We start from the raw sequence: 15644 nt of genomic DNA, 5'->3' as shown, positions 1-15644 counted from the left end.
CACTTGAATTCTTGATATGACAGGCAACGCGGTTCGAAAGGTGTGATGGCCTTCGGGTTCCACCCAGTGATCCTCGCACAGGACTCAGGAGCCAGGTGTCCGTTTCGTCATGGTTGATATGGCAAACATTTTCAAAACCGGCCAAGGAGAACAGGCCGTCACGTTACTGATTCGCCGCCGCGGGAGGGCCAGGCGGTCGGTTCGGCAACTGGGCTGACGTGGTTGCAAAGGGTGAAACCGGGTTCAGAATCGGAGCCCACGGCGAAGCGGTATTATCATTGGCGGTAATTCCAGGCTCGAACGACGTAGGTGTCTTTGGTGCGTGAGCGATCCCTCATGTGCCAATTGTCGAGCGGTGACTAAACTTACTCTAGTAGCCGCGTTCACAAGAGTCTCCGGTCCTTCATGCTCACGACTCGTAGTCGCTGAAGTCCTGTCTGCCGATGATTTGTCGGCAGCCTGGGTGTTGAGGACGTGATGAGATGTTCTAGTGTGAGGAGGCGGACCGCGTGGAAATGAGCTAGACATGGGGCCCATTTGAGGGACTCGAGCTGGTGAATTTGGCGCTGAGCACGTTTTCGTTTTGAATGTCAAACCCGTGGGAGATTTGGCCCCCGAAGCTGACTGACCAGGTGTCGCATACGGGCTAGGGGTGCTTGCTCGCTTCTTGGCGCCTGGGGTTGGGTAAATATAGATGGAACTACTTCCATGTTCTTCTGAGTTGATCAACTTTCAAAAATTTACATCTCTCTGCATCACCCGAGTCCCAGCAAGTAATACACTGACAGATCAAGGCAAGGCAGATTCAGGTGAAGCAACAAGGAAAGAGATGTCCATGAAGTACACCCAGCACTGGAGAGGGGGCCCGCCAATGACTCGGTCTGGAGCTCGGCGAACAACTCATGATGCGGGGAAAGAAGCCGTATGCAGCAACGCCGCTCGGCGCCGACGTAAAGCATCCGCAGCCCATGGTGACCATTTCTCTCCTTGCAATCAATCAATCTACCGAAGTCACACCTGACCTCGTTTGTTCCCGTGTCCTGTCGCCCTTTCCCACTGAATGATGGACAACATTCTGGGGTGGCGCTCGAAACAGAAAGCGAAAGGACAAAGGGTTATACCATGTTGTAGTCTACGGAATGAGCCAGGAAACACGGCGGCGTCTTATTTCAACACTTGTATACTCAAATAAACACTCTCATCACCAATTTCCAGTGCGTGGCAAATTGGTGTCAACAATAGCTCCGTCAAGTCACTTCCTAGTGAGACGCATTTCTAACGTTCTAAACACGAAATACAAGATTGAGCTAAAACAAAAGTCAAATCTCGGCGTCGTCGTCAGACTACCGCGGCTAAGAGAATCGCCGAGCTTCCACCTGGTTTCATGGCTAGCGCAGTCGGCCGAGATGCGGATTGAGATGCTTCAAAACACCGAATAGACTTTATTCTACTCAGTCCTACGCTATCTCTTCGGCAATTATCGGTCAGAATTACTGTCCCCGGCGGCGGGACTCGATGGAAGCCGGCATGGAGCTAGAACGCCGAGCCTTTGAGCATCGCACAAAACCCCCAAATATGTCAACTTCATCACAATTCAGACATACTCACCTACAACAGTGAAAAGATATAACTGCATATCCCCATTTCTCAACGGCCCCGATACCATGTCGTCACTGCAGTACTTTGCCTAAAAGGCGTCGGAGAGCGGAATCGTGCCAATTTTGGCTACAATCAAGCTGTCCGAGTTGGCGACCACATCGAATGCGCTGGGCAAGGTGAGTGATTTTCCTTTATCTTACCACCCCCGGCTCCTTGCCCCATCTCTCATCATCGTCTTTCACTGGCTGGCTGTTGATCATTTAACAGGCGGTTGGAATCTCGAGACAGGTGTAATCTACCAAGAGATCAACGCACAGATCGATTAGGCATTCGCGAATGTGGACTTGAATTTGCGGGACGCTGGTGGTAAAGGGTGGTCTCAGGTTTTTCGCGTCAACTCCCATCACGTACCAATCAACGATGAGGCGATCCAGGCCATGGTGCACAATTTTATAAAATAGATGCCCGACCACTGTCCTATCTGGACCTTCGTGGGATTTCCCCAACTAGGAGAGGATGATATCCGAGTGGAGATTGAGGTGGTTGCTTTGGATTCTAAGTGAACGGAATCGCGCGTCATTGTGAGTTGTACCATACACCACCTTAGGATATAATGTAAACAAAATCGAGAGGTATCATTCCATTAGATCCCAGGATGAGCCGGGACTTCCTTTCGGCGCCAAAATATCAAAGTACAACTTTTCAGGAACTGGCTTGCCCTGGCCAGAGCAGATAATCTGATCACCAACACAAACGGCCAGTCTGCAGTGAAATTCCTTGTTCTTGGATAGCTCAACTCCAGGGCAGTCACAGTACTAGGGGGGTCTTGTCAGTTCACTACAGCTCAACCCCCCATTCGTGTGAGGGGCTTGATCAATGTCTTGATCTCGCCGTGCATATTGGCCCCGGCAAGCAATGCAACAGCAGGGACTCACCAGGTAATCAAGCTGTGCATATTCGCCAACAACAATAAGGAAGCAAAAGGCTGGGCTAGGCCTGGGTGAGTTGCCACCATACGTAATTGATCGCTACGTGTGAGAGTGACAATTTGAGACATCAAAAGTTCCTGCGCTGGCTCCGCTCGTCCCTAGCCTTTTACACGTGGCTGCCGAGGTGCCTTTTTGTGTGAGGGATTTAGAAGTCTTTAGGTGTCCTTTGGTTGAAGTATTGTATCGTCTTAACTGACTTACAGTAAATATTCAAGATTTTTAGTTAACAGAGGAACTCTTCCTCCGCGCTTCGGAGATGGTCTGACTGGTGGGGGCGTGATGGAGGCCCGGCCTGGGCGTGTGATCAAAACTCAGGGGGGTCGCTTTTGAGAGCGTGGCATCTGACCTTTTGCTGTCGCTCCCTGATGGGTGCAGCTATGGAAATTAGCTCCCATCGGTGATAAAGTCCTGGGGTTGACTGAGGCTTTTTCAGGACCAATGGCCCCCTCGTGTAACTTGACGTCTTCTGACCCTCTGCCCTCGTCATGCAATTATCCCGCTGCCTCGAACCTGAGAACTGGGCCTAGAACAGCCCCGAGCGGACACTTGCCCACACACACCTTTCCTCCTTGTCGACACGAGGTTCTCTCAAAACGCTGGTGCAATTGACGGCCAAAACCCACGCACCTTGTGATAGTCAGTGGGTGTAGTCGTACGTCATGTCCATGAAAAATTACCTGGGTATGTTCCCCCAGAAACCAGAAAAAATGGTCGGAGGAAATGAGCCCCTCTACCGCCACGGAGACACATGCGTATGGTCCCCGGGATTGGCATCCAGAATGCCACATGTATCACCTTCTGTGCGTCTTGTGTAACAATTGAGCTCTGGTTTGGCTCATCACACCTCAGATTGTGTGGTGCTATACACCAAGTCTACGCATCAACTTCTCACAGCAAACCACGTGAACAGTGTCGCCTAGTCAATTACTAGACTGTCAGACTGACTAGCCATGTCGTTGGCGTCTAATTATTCTACCCTTTTGCGCCTGAAAAAGTAACGCTGCCTTTTGAGCCGATTTAAGAACAGCTGAAACGGTTTGGGCACCCGTTGTACTTGATGTGTGATTGTAAATATTGTCTTCTCCTTCAATCCCTGAAGAAGTTAATAAACAATTTGGAAACCCTGTCGTAGGCCGCGATGGCAATGCTTGTGGAATAATGTCTCTGGGTGGAGGCGTCGATGTGGAGTAACAGGGATAACTTTCTGTTGTGTGATAGCACTTGGAAGCTGTTGGTGCCGCCGAGCTTGTTGTTTGGTCAATCATCCTGCAGCTATTCGCGAGGATCAGCGCGACTTCGGACTGTGCGGCCATGGAGCGTGCTGGGGCCCAGATTTACTCTTCAGAGCAGAATAGGAACTCATGATCGTGGGGGACAAACTCCCTCTCGCAGGTCAAGCTGGTGTCCATACATCTCTTTAGTGAAACGCCCAAAACAGTATACAATTCCGACGGGGATGTTCAGTTGTGAGCACAGACGAACCAAAAGTACGGAAAGATTTCTTCATCTTCTTCCATCAGTGTCGACCGCTCCTGCACAGGCCCAGTTCGACACCGAGGAATCTTGGAGCAAGTGTATCGACGAGTCACGGGGATTCGCAGAGGGAGAGCGTCGAGATGGCTATGGCCATGTTGGTCACGAGGGTGATGCATTGTACGAGCAGAGAAGAGATGGTGGAAATGATGGCGCCACGAAATTCGACGAGTGATCAAAGAACTCTTTATTCCAAGAGAATACGCGCATCTAGACTCGCTTTAGCCAACCCTCCAGCATGGCTACGGGGCTTGTCCATCATCGCCGTATTACTTTGTACATCTTAGAGTCGCTTTGGCCTGAAATGCACATCTAAATCCCCGCCACACGCTCATCGGAAAAGTTGAGGGATTTACCCCTGTACGCAAAGACAATGTTTTCTACGTGTCGGCCAGTAACACTCATCCGGTCAACCTGCTACTTGCTTGCTTAGCCCGTCTCCACATGGAGAGATCGACGAGGACGAGAGTCTTTGCACCATGGGATAGCGAAACAAGCATTTCGCGGCTCGCACTTGGACAGCCAAGCCTCTCTGCTAAGGCACCTACCCCTGTGATCTTGCAGGGGTCCTTTCCAGCGCTGTGAGTAAGGGGGTGCGCTCTTTATTGACACCCAGAGAAATTGGTGTAGAGGCACGAGGAGTCACAAGCGAAAAATCTAGCGCTTGAGACATTTCTGGGCGACAAACGGGTCAGCCCATCTAAAGAATCCACCGTGACGTCAAGAGGCCGCCAATGACGGCTGACGCAATGCCCTTTACTCTTTTCCTCCTGTCATCCTCGCTGTGTGGTCAACAGGCCATGGTTCATGCTGATGGCTGGGGGCAGTGTCAAGCATTCTAGCCTACAAGTCTGAGCATCACGAAATCCGCTGTCTTGACGGTTAGCTAAGACCCTGATGCAGGCGAAATTTAAGGAAATTTTCAAATAGCCAAAGCTCCTCATCTCTTTGCAGGGAATTCCGTCAGCACCGCACAGCACAAGAGGTCGCGGGCTATCAATTCAGTCTGGCATTAGGGGGGGCACTGGGAACAGCAACAAAAGGTCTACACAATTGGCTCATGCAAGCGCGATTGGAGAAAGAAGAGGGGAAGCTACGTGGCCCCATTGGAGACCTCATTTTACTTGATCTTGTCAGACAGTCTGAGTCAGTCCGTTAGTTTTAGATCGGCTGACTCCTGATGTTTGTGTACTGTTGTTTTCTTTCGGAGTCTCTATACCCCTGAGATAGTCGGCTCAAGGAACCATGCCCACAGTGGTCAGTTCTTATTTATTTCGTGTCAATGACAAAGAGTAGCACGTGCTGATTCTTCATTACATCTGTGTTCCACTCAGTCACAGCAGAATATTTACAACGCACGCCTGCCCGTTTCAGAGGATGACAAAATTCTCTTCGAGATACCTACAGAGCTTACTTAGACTACCCCTACACAATGGCCAATGCGCATGGTCTGTGGTGCTGCCGTTCTTCTCTTCCAAATGGCCCTCACCTACTTCGGCTGGGAAAAAGATAGGCTCCCAGGCTGTATAGTTAATATTCATTCCGTGAATGAGAATGGAATGACTCACCTGAATATTAAATAGCATGCACAAATTAATGCTCCTTTCAATCCAGTTGTGCGCAAGCTTGAGCTCTGCTCACTGAGGATTAACAAGTTTACCAACAGAACAGCCCCAACAAGTGTGGCCATTTCAAAAGGATCAAAAGTCAATTCCAAGTCTTTCTGGAGTGCCCATCCTGCCATGATTGTCAATGGAGTGACGCAGAGAGCGATTTGGATAGATGAGCCAACTGCAACAGCGATTGCCAGGTCCAGTTTGCCTCTTGCTGCGACAATCACAACAGTGAGATACTCAGCAACGTTTCCCACGATGGGAAGAATGATTAGGCCGATGAAGGCTTCAGACAGACCGTCTTCATGTGTAATCTCATCAAGTGTGCTGACCAAAAACTCGGCACACATCGACATGAGCACAGAGGTGCATATGAGCACAAGCACAGAGGACGTCCTGTAACTTGTAGGGTCCTGCAGATCGTGCACCGAAGAATCGATAGACTGATCCATGCTAGTACGAGATTCCCTCAACAATTGCAGTGTCAGAGTAAACCCTCGCCTGTCTCCACTGATGGAGGAATCTCTACTATAGTGCCCTCGACTGGAGCCATGTGAGCGAGAGCGGGAATGTGTGTATCGATGTGGAAATTGCTGGTAAACACTGGGAGTGTTCCCCACGTCTCCACGACGTCCGCGATGCTCCAAGAAGTCGGCATTGTTATCGTCTCCCATGGAACTGTTGATTTCCATATCCGTGGCGTGGGTCGCAAAACTTCCACCAATGTTCTCATCATCTTCATCTGCAAAACGTATCGTCCGTGATGGCAAAATTTGCGAGCCTGATGCACTTCGTTGATGAAAAGGTCCACCGAGTGTTGGTCTGCTTTCAATGTCCAGCGGGGTGATGGCTCTTTCGTCTTTCTGGCGTGATCTGATCTCGTGCATAAAGTACAATATGTAGATGAGCAGTACCATCAGTGCTGAGATACGGCTCATTTTCAGAGTCGCTCCGCTTCCATCACTCAGACCGCCGACAGTATACACGAATGCGGTCTGGTGGCATTAGACATGAGCATGCAGTGGTGTAGGCGACTCACAGGTATCAAGATAACGAAGACAGAGACAAAGAGCAAGCAAGCGAGTAACTGGGCCTCGCCAGCATTGTAGATCGGATCAAGATGAGCTATGTCGCTTGCCAACAGCGCAGATCCGAGGATCAATAGCAAGTTGACGAGTATCGAGCCAAGAATTGAAGCCTGGACGATACGAACTTGATTGTTGGCCAGAGCAATCCTACCCAATTAGTGTTGGCTCTGACACACAGCGGTTCACTCACACACTGCAAAGGTTAGTCCGCCGTCAAGGTGATTGAGCATTCAACTCACAATAATATCAGTTCGACAATGTTGCCGAAACTAATGTTCAACAACGCCCCGATAGCATCTCCTACTTCGGTGGCAATCAATTCTATCGCCTCTGTTAACAAGGCAGACAGAGGCACGATCGCGAGAGCATTGCAGCAGAACACTAGCAGTGGGTGCGACTTGGTCAGATATGTCGCAGCACCAATGGGTATGAACACAAGAAGAGCGTTGAGCCACGACGACAACAGCATTTCTCGAAGCTGTCCTGTGACCGTAGTGCTCTTCTGATGTTTCGCATCGCTCCCGCTTTCACTCATGCGGGGGAGTTCCTCGAGAGGTTGGGGCTCGACGAGAGATATGAACGGCCACCGTTTTCGTCGGAAGATGTCGCGTATCGAATTCCATGATTGATGTGCTCTCTGGATGCCGCCTGGTAAATATCGTTCGTTAGCAGGTGATCTATGGTCTCCGCGCTCAATACTTACTTCTAACACGCCAGGTCACACTCTGGTAAGGGCCTGTCGCAAGCAACCCGATCCCCTCAGATCTGGTGTCAACAAAAAGAGGAAAACTGGCGGGGTTTATATCGGCGGGAACATCGTCCTCGTCATCGCTGGTCGCCGAGTCCGAAAAGCCATCGCTTGAGGGACTGCTTTGGAAGTTGGTTTGCGCAGGGTCCATTCCAATGTGATGGCACGGCTGAGGCTGCAAGAACTTTGAATGACCAAGACTCTGCAGCAGGCGGCCAAGAAACGGGCATTGGGTGTGAGCGAAAAAGACGCACGCAGTTTCGTAAGTAATTATAATTATCATCAAGCTGTCTACTAAGGGGGTGGAGATGACCACGAGGCATTTATGGTTGCTATCTAACGCTATGTCCAATTAGGATCCCTCATGATCCATTGCATGGTACTGCATTAACTCGTTCACAGCATCGATGCAAGCACAATCTGTTTCAAAGAGAATTCGATCCCCCGCACTCCGGGGTTCAACAGTGGAGAAGTCAGATGCACAGCCCTCATCTTATCAGGATTAGCATCAAATGTTGACATCATTGGCGGCCTCTCTGTCTCTCACGTTCTAGACCGCCAGGGTAAGTCCCTCCAATTCTCTCGTCCCTCGCCCGACGTTTTCAAGCCTTATATGACCCTGTGCAACCAACGACCCCATGAGAGGGAAAAATCTCATCAAACATTTTCCAGCTCGCTAGACCGCTCTGGCCTGTCTGCTATCTTTGTGATCGGAAATCAAGCTGCCGCAGCCCACAGGTGGTGTTTTGTGTAGGGTAAGAAGACGTTTGGTTATGGTGATTTAAAATACCCAACTATTAAAGGCACCCATTAATTGCACGCCAAATTCATCGATTTGCCTAACCCTAAAGTAGATATGATGATCATTTGCCCCTTAGAGAAAGGTTCACAGTAGTAAAATCGGTTCCGACAACAATATCCTTGTCTAACAACACCGTGTCTATGATGCATAATGTCCCCTCCTGCGAAGCAGACTGCCATGAATCAAAATGACATGATTTTCTCAACTAGGTTCAGAACATTTGCTTCTCGAATTCGTGCGCCATATCTATTTTGGCGGGCCTACATAGCACTGCTCCCCTTCAAAGCTACCACCGACAGAACCCAACAAGGCAATGGTCAAATCTTCACTCATTCTGAGAACTTACCCTATATATGCGATTGCTCAGCTTTAAGCACCAAAGACCTTCGACCAATCCTGCTTCTTCCAGTAATTCTCCACGGTATCAAGTGATGGCGGTGACTTCAACTATATCCAGGCATTAGAACACACTTGATGCACCAGTAACCCAAGTCAACTTACATCTCTGGGATGGATGATAGCAGGATCGTCCCTAGCCTCATAACCAAACTCGTTGAAGTAGGCAAAGTTGTCTTCAAGCTCTAATTTCAACTCATCTGGAAGGGGTAGAGGAAATTCGCCTTTGGGCAAGGTGACAGACTCAGCCTTCAGGCCGGTGGCTCTTGTGAATGCGAGCGCTAGCTCTTGTATAGTCAACCATTCTCTGTAACCAATAATGCTCTTTCCAGCGGGCTCATCGATAAGTCTTTTGACAATAGGACCAGAATCCTCTTCAGCGGCGATGAATGGGATTTTGACATCTGGCTCCAAGTGCCCAATAAACTGGACCACTCCTTCATCATTCTTAATCAGTTAGTAAAGTTCATGTAAGCTTTACTGAGCACGCTTACCTTGCTTGCTTGAGTAATAGGATTGGCGACGTAATTGCTTAGGAACAGGCCTGGTTGAAATATGCTTGTCTTTTCCCATAGATCCGGGTATTTTTCCCTGCCATAATCCTCTGCATTTGCCTTGGAGTCAAAGTGGTAGACATGGGTGTACTTTCCCTTGGACCACTTTGTCGCGTTGGAGAGTGAGGAGAGGATAAAGCGCTCAAGCGTAGGCACCTTAGCAACCGCGTCGATGACATTCTTCAGCTGCTGAGTTTCAAACTCGCCTGCCCAAGCATTCAACGGTTGTCCAGGCTTGGCCTTGTTCTTGTTGGCGGGATCACCGTAGAGGCCCCAAAAGTCACTGACGGCGAAGATGGCAGTGGCGCCCTCGAAAGCAGCCGACAGCGTTTCAGGCTTGTCTATGTCTGCATGGACGACCTGCGCTCCGCGAGCTGCCAAAGACTGAGCCTTGGGGCTCACGGTATTGCGAGTCACGGCGCGAACCTGCCAGCCGGGTTCCGCAAGGAACGTGCTAGCGATAGATCCCCCCTGGTTGCCAGTGGCTCCAAGAATAACGAAGAGTTTAGGGGAAGGCATTGTAGCGGATTGAAGATTCAATAACTGTAATGAGAAAGCATGTATAATAGGTGGTGCCCCTGGAGTCTCTTTTATCATCTATCCTTGGTAATAACGTTATGGCGTTCGCGAAGGAGCTAAGGAGGTGATGATTAATGATCAACGCGTTAATAAGCACTCAAGAAAGCCATCATGTTTGATCGCCAGATTGTATGAAAGACCATTCCGAATAAAGATTAATGCCTCATACGGAAAAGTAAAGTTGACGGCTGATGCGGGTTCCTTCTCCACTCGCAATCGTCCGTCCCTCTCCGCTCTCGCCACTCTCGTGGGTTGCATTTTTACACAGTCCACTCTAAGATTGGTCATGTCGCTAACAAGTGGGAAGTTTCGGGACGGGATTTTTATCAATTGGGCCGACCGCCCTCCGGACCGGCCGGACCGGCCGGACCGGCCACTGAGGAGGATAGGGAATTCAGGCCACATTAGTGATCTGGGATGCTATGACCGCATGGGATTAATAGTTGAATACCTCAATTCCCTGTCAGTCCAATTGATTGAAAATTCCAGCTTCTTTTTCTCTTTCAACTTCAGGCCTCTCTCATTTCATCTCCACGACACCTTATCACCTTAGCTGCTAGGTGTGCTTTTTTTTTCCTATCAAGGGTTAACCCAAAAGGCTCATCCGCAAGCTTCCGAAAGCTGTTGTATCGGACCCCCTTGGTCTTCAAACTCTTCACAGCTTTTTCTACCACTTCCAATATCAATTCCACAAGGCCAATATTACTATGGCTTTCCCTAACCGCCTCCTCACCCACTCAACATGGCGCCTCGTTGGCCTTGGCCTCACAACTACTATCTTCGGTCTAGGAGCCCTGGCAATACTCTCTCCGCCCGTCGCTGGAGAATCTCTCGGGGTTACGCCCACCACACCAGAAGGCCGCACCATAACCGAAAAAGCAATGGTGTTTCTTGGTATACGGGACTTGGCCGCTGCAGCAGCGTTGTTTTGGTTCCATCGTGAAGGGAAAACGAAGGAGATGGGAGTTTTGACGATGGCGTGGACTCTTGTGTGTGTGACGGATACGTGGGTTGCGATGCAGGGGCCGAGAGGATGGGATAAGGGGATTTGGGCATTGTGGGGGGGAGCGGCAGTTGTTTCGTTTGTAGGGTTGGGGCTGTTCCAGACCTGAGGGTAAGGGATTGATGTGGTGGTGAAGAGCTCAAAGGTAGGAGGAGAAGTAGAGCAAGTGAGGACCTTCATGTACCGAGTCTTGAGCAAATTGTGACTGCATTGTCTAACCGTGGGATGGTTCTTCCTGACTGTCTGGCGTCTCTACCACCCTGAAGTTACAGAAGATCTAGCGGACAACCTTTCATCGCTGGGCAACACCCTGGTAGTTGGTTACTCGGGGAGCTGAAGCGTACCCCAAGTGAAGGTGTAAACTTTACTTGAACATTAACTGAATCTGGCTAGGCTCTGTGTCCCTCTGAAACTCCCCTCATGGCAGCAAGCGAGGCCCATGACTTGCATCTCGCATCATACTTCCGTATTCTTGAACTGTTATTGGTCCTGGTGTGATTAGCATCCGCTAACGTAGGGCCCACCGGAGTGTCATGGAAGAAGAGTCCAATTGTCCATCCCGTCGGACCACGCGACATAACTTGTTTACTAATTAAACGTACCCCCGGTTCGAGTAATCCGGGTTGCAAGGGGAGCACTTCCGCACAAACTTTCCAAGCTTACCACTCGCAAGTCTCGTCATCCCGCGAACAGGTTCCACACACTTTGACATTGCCGCTATGGACGAGCAGGTCGAGCACCAAGGAATGGCAGCGGGGTATCGCCCGGTGCAGCGTATCAATCTGGCATGCCTGGAATGTCGCCGCAAAAAGGCTCGATGCAGTGGCCACAGGCCTCAGTGTAGCCATTGCCGTCGTCTCGGCCGAGGTATTGACCCCATTGAACGAACTCCTTGCCCCTGCCGCTCCCTTTCCCCAGCCCATTTTCTTGTGCGTGTGTGTGTGTGGGTATTTGTATTTTCGTTTGTTTCAACCCATCCTCATCCTCGCGCTGATCTTGCCACTCGCCGCAGAATGCCAGTATCCGCTAGCATCCAGTCGGACATCTACGTCAACGCGCCCAGCTGCTCCAGCCACCGCTGGCTCATCCGGTAATGGAACCGTCGAAGAATCGATTGCATCAATCTCGGAACGCCTCAGCCGCATAGAAGACCTCCTACTCGATCTACGTGCCCAGCCCATCGGTCCCTCTCGAGAGTCTGATGTGGTGTTCTCGTCCGCGTCGAGGCCATCCGCAACTCCCTCGAGCCACACGGGATATCCGCAAGGGCCCTTGTCTCCCTCAGTAGCCTCGGAACCAAGCGTCGGTACCGTCTCCCTGGCCGCGTTCCCCCCGCGTGCTGTGCTTCTGGACTGCGTCAATAATTACTTTCGCCATTGCCACAATCAACCCTATTCCTTCTTCCACGAGGCCAGCTTCCGCCGGAGTCTTGAGCGTGGTCTCTTGCCGGACCACCTCGTCCTCGCTGTCCTTGCCAGCGCCGCCCGCTTCTCGTCCGACCCCTTCTTCTCCGACCCGCACGAGACCGCTGCGCAGTATGCAAACCGCTCCTGGGAGGCAATTGTCGTTAGCTGCCTTGCTCGGAATCGTGCAGCTCATATACAAACGGTCCAGACTATCACCCTGCTGGCAATATTCGACTTCACAGGTTGGTTTTCTCCCCTCCATGACTTTGTTCTATTGAACCGGCTCCTCCCTCTGTCTGCCCCCGGTTGCGATGAAGGCTGACTCTAGATTATCTTGCCTTTAATTCCAGCTGGCAAAGCGCGCCACGGCTCGGCCTGGGTCAAAATTGGTCTCTCGGTCCGTATGGCTCAGGATCTTAAACTCATGCTCGAGGATGACACGACTTTTCCATGCCCTGAGCGTGAGGAGCGTCGTCGTGTGTTCTGGTCTATCTATCTCCTCGATCGTCTCGTTTCCTGTGGCCGTGGTCGCCCTCCTGCTGTTTTGGATGCATCCTGCCAACTTCAACTACCATGTGACGAGCCTACCTACCGCGACGGTTCCGGGCAGTCCACGATGACGCTCGAGGAGTTTATATCGCGGAAGCCAGTTCCTGAGAGCGTACTCCACAGCCCGCTCGCCCGCGTCACGCTTTTGGCGTATGCTCTAGCTCGTGCGGCAGGCTATATGCTTCAGCAATTCAACATCCGGAACCAAAATCCTCCTTGGGATGCCAACTCGGACTGTGCCTCTATCGAGTCAGATTTGCTATATATAGAGACTGCTCTGCTACCGTTGAAATCGGCCGCAAAGATTGTAAGTTCCCATCGCCTTCCCGACGGATCCATCGACCAGCCCAGCGCTGGGCCTGGAATTTTCTCAATGGCCTTGTTTCACCTATGCCATTGCATTCTCTACCACCCCTTTCTACTTCGGCGACGAATTTCCTCGTTCGGAGCTGGTGTCCCGTCCTGCTTCCTCTCTCGCTCCTTCCGCTCAGCATGGGAACATGCCCGAGCAATGATTGAGCTTCTGCAGGAGGCCCGCCGTCTCGGCGTCATTATCCAGGCGTCCTTCTACGGCTACTGCATGATTATGGCTGGCTCCATCGTCGGTCTCCAGAGCCACAATAACCAGCCCTCGAGAGCAAATGACTCGGCTCGTCTACTTTCTGCGAGCATAGACATCGCACGAGATATTGGTCTGTACTGGACTAATGTGGCGACTATGGTATGTTGCCGAACGACAGTCCGTCATATTTTCCTTGATCGAATTCCAAGACTCTTCAATCACAGACGTACTGTTTTAGTACTAAGGTGTCAATCCAGGCGACATTTCTCCAGCGATTCTCAGACCTGCGCATGGCCTACTCTCAACTAGCATCCGAAGAACCGCAAATTATCGGCCTCAGCCAAGCCGAGGAAGATTTTATGTGGTTCCTCGTCGACTACAGCACTATATCAAACTCAACTGAGTCTGACCAGCAGGCCGGCACTGATCTGGATCAGTGGGGAGCAATGCAATCCACTTGGTTCGATTTGTTCGGCACCTTCTCTGTTGATGTAGCCCCCGACCTTGTGGCAACTTGCTCGCCTTGAGGTGCAGACACAAGTTAGTTTAGTCTTTTCCATATCTGAGAGTATCTGAGAGAGCCCGCATCAACAAGCCGACCAGTGTCCTATCGGGCCTGACCTGAGTTCGGGTGTTAACGGAGGTCCACAGTCAGACGTGACGTTGACGGTTTCAAGGTAGTCGATCAATGTGATTTGGTCCTAGTGGGCGGGGTGGCAGTGGATCGTCTCGGCGCCATCCGGCATCAACGAAGCACCCAGCGGCTAAATAGCTGCATCAGGTTCTCTGATGAGCCCTTTAAGTAAGGCAGCATCATTCCTCACGACCATTTCGGCTGGTATGCAGCCAAATTTCACTCGCGCTTCTTCAGTCCCAGATCTCCTGGCTCGTCCTTCTCCACGTGCGACGACAAGTCAATAATGTCGACTGGAAGAGAGCTATCTGGCGGCTCCTTTACAGCCACGCATCACTCCACGACCTACGACTATATTTCCCCATTGAAGCTTGACCTAGCTGGCAAACATGTTGTGGTTACAGGCGCAGCTTGGGAGGACGGAGTCGGTTACGCCACAGCCACGGCCTTTGCTCGGGCAGGAGCGTCTTCAATCGCAGTAGTCGATCTACACGGCGTGTCGGATGATCTTGTCGAGAAGTTGAAGCTGGCTGCGACGCAAGCCGGACGCCCAGAGCCTATGGTGCTTAGCTGCACGGTCGATATCGCAGATCAAGACAGCGTCCAAGCAATACACGACATCGTGTCGCGGAGCTTCGGTGGATGTCTGGACATTCTCGTCAACAATGCGGCCCACCAGGAGCCATATAAGCCAATCCTCGATTCAGACCCAGATGTCTACTGGCGAACGTGGGAAGTGAATGTGCGCGGCCTCTTCAATATGGTGCGCACATTCCTTCCCATGCAACTCTCAACGCGAGATAGTACCGGCGGTTTATGCACGATAATTAACGTCTCTTCTTCAGGCGCATTAACTGCTCGCCCCGGGAGTGGGAGTTATCGAAGTTCGAAACTGGCGATACTGAGGTGGACGGAGACTTTGCAGATTGAATATGCTGACCAAGGGCTGTTGACATTTTGTGTTAATCCAGGGGCAATCAAAACGCAGATGAGCAAGGAGTTGCCCGAGAAGATGCGAAATCTATTGCCCGATCGTCCCGACATAGCTGGTGATACAATTGTTTGGTTGGCCGCTGAACGCAAGGAGTGGTTAGGTGGCAGATACGTGAGCTGCCCATGGGATATGCAGGAGCTTTTGGGAAGAAAAGATGAGATCGTCGAGAAGGACAAGCTTAAAATGAGAATGACATTTTGATCTTTGCTGAATTGAAAACTCCATCTAACTAATCTAACTGCTGTCTGCTCCTTCAAGGTACGCACGTTGCCGGCACCAGGTAAAAAGAAATTACAGTTTTATCCACAATTCAAGTATTTCCTACCCAATGTTATGACAATGACCAAATATCAAAATTTCCAACATAAAAAAGACAATAATATACAATGCAATAAAAACTTAAGAGAAGCGGTTCCTTTCTAGCTTAGTTGACTTTGAGCGTGATGGGTACTGCTCATGGCACCCTGCCGGTCATCTGTTCCTCGACCTCCAAAAGTTGAGCCCAGGCGTCTGCGCGATCCTGGGTGCTGAATGGTTGGATATAGGTCCCTGCAACGACTGTAAAGAGAAGACGCAGCGATCTAGAAACTTGTGC

The 15644-nt window shown here is 50.8% G+C and overlaps 5 protein-coding genes across 5 annotated transcripts; 2 read left to right on the top strand and 3 right to left on the bottom strand.

Moving 5' to 3' along the window:
• Nucleotides 1–5685: 5685 nt before the first annotated feature.
• On the bottom strand, nucleotides 5686–7291 carry BGZ61DRAFT_367426 (Sodium/calcium exchanger protein-domain-containing protein; the record flags this gene model as incomplete). Its single annotated transcript, XM_046241785.1, has 3 exons — nucleotides 5686–6729; nucleotides 6774–6969; nucleotides 7062–7291. The coding sequence occupies 3 exons, from the start codon at nucleotides 7289–7291 to the stop codon at nucleotides 5686–5688; spliced, it is 1470 nt and encodes a 489-aa protein (XP_046096992.1).
• Nucleotides 7292–8741: 1450 nt separating this feature from the next.
• BGZ61DRAFT_484937 (uncharacterized protein) lies at nucleotides 8742–9841 on the bottom strand (the record flags this gene model as incomplete). Its single annotated transcript, XM_046249659.1, has 3 exons — nucleotides 8742–8819; nucleotides 8874–9215; nucleotides 9263–9841. 3 exons carry the CDS (start codon nucleotides 9839–9841, stop codon nucleotides 8742–8744), a joined length of 999 nt encoding a protein of 332 aa, XP_046096991.1.
• A 448-nt stretch (nucleotides 9842–10289) lies between these two features.
• On the bottom strand, nucleotides 10290–11205 carry BGZ61DRAFT_142343 (uncharacterized protein). Its single transcript, XM_046237289.1, has one exon. It carries the CDS (start codon nucleotides 11082–11084, stop codon nucleotides 10584–10586), a length of 501 nt encoding a protein of 166 aa, XP_046096990.1. The 5' UTR covers nucleotides 11085–11205; the 3' UTR covers nucleotides 10290–10583.
• Nucleotides 11206–11650: 445 nt separating this feature from the next.
• Nucleotides 11651–14123, top strand: BGZ61DRAFT_562222 (fungal-specific transcription factor domain-containing protein; the record flags this gene model as incomplete). The annotated part of the gene is made up of 4 exons (XM_046255844.1): nucleotides 11651–11771; nucleotides 11917–12552; nucleotides 12661–13580; nucleotides 13679–14123. 4 exons carry the CDS (start codon nucleotides 11651–11653, stop codon nucleotides 13946–13948), a joined length of 1947 nt encoding a protein of 648 aa, XP_046096989.1. The 3' UTR covers nucleotides 13949–14123.
• On the top strand, nucleotides 14122–15250 carry BGZ61DRAFT_562219 (uncharacterized protein; the record flags this gene model as incomplete). Its single annotated transcript, XM_046255843.1, has 1 exon — nucleotides 14122–15250. Exon 1 carries the CDS (start codon nucleotides 14342–14344, stop codon nucleotides 15248–15250), a length of 909 nt encoding a protein of 302 aa, XP_046096988.1. The 5' UTR covers nucleotides 14122–14341.
• Nucleotides 15251–15644: the final 394 nt, after the last annotated feature.

This window comes from Ilyonectria robusta (genome assembly GCF_021365365.1).
Source record: "Ilyonectria robusta strain PMI_751 chromosome Unknown BGZ61scaffold_32, whole genome shotgun sequence".
Lineage (NCBI taxonomy): Eukaryota > Fungi > Ascomycota > Sordariomycetes > Hypocreales > Nectriaceae > Ilyonectria > Ilyonectria robusta.
Note: the sequence above shows the minus strand (reverse complement) of the source record. Positions and strands in the feature narration are given on the sequence as shown.

Bases quoted from the DNA above. Each gene is read 5' to 3' on its own strand.
- BGZ61DRAFT_142343 (XM_046237289.1), bottom strand. From the start codon at position 11,084: ATGAAGGTCCTCACTTGCTCTACTTCTCCTCCTACCTTTGAGCTCTTC.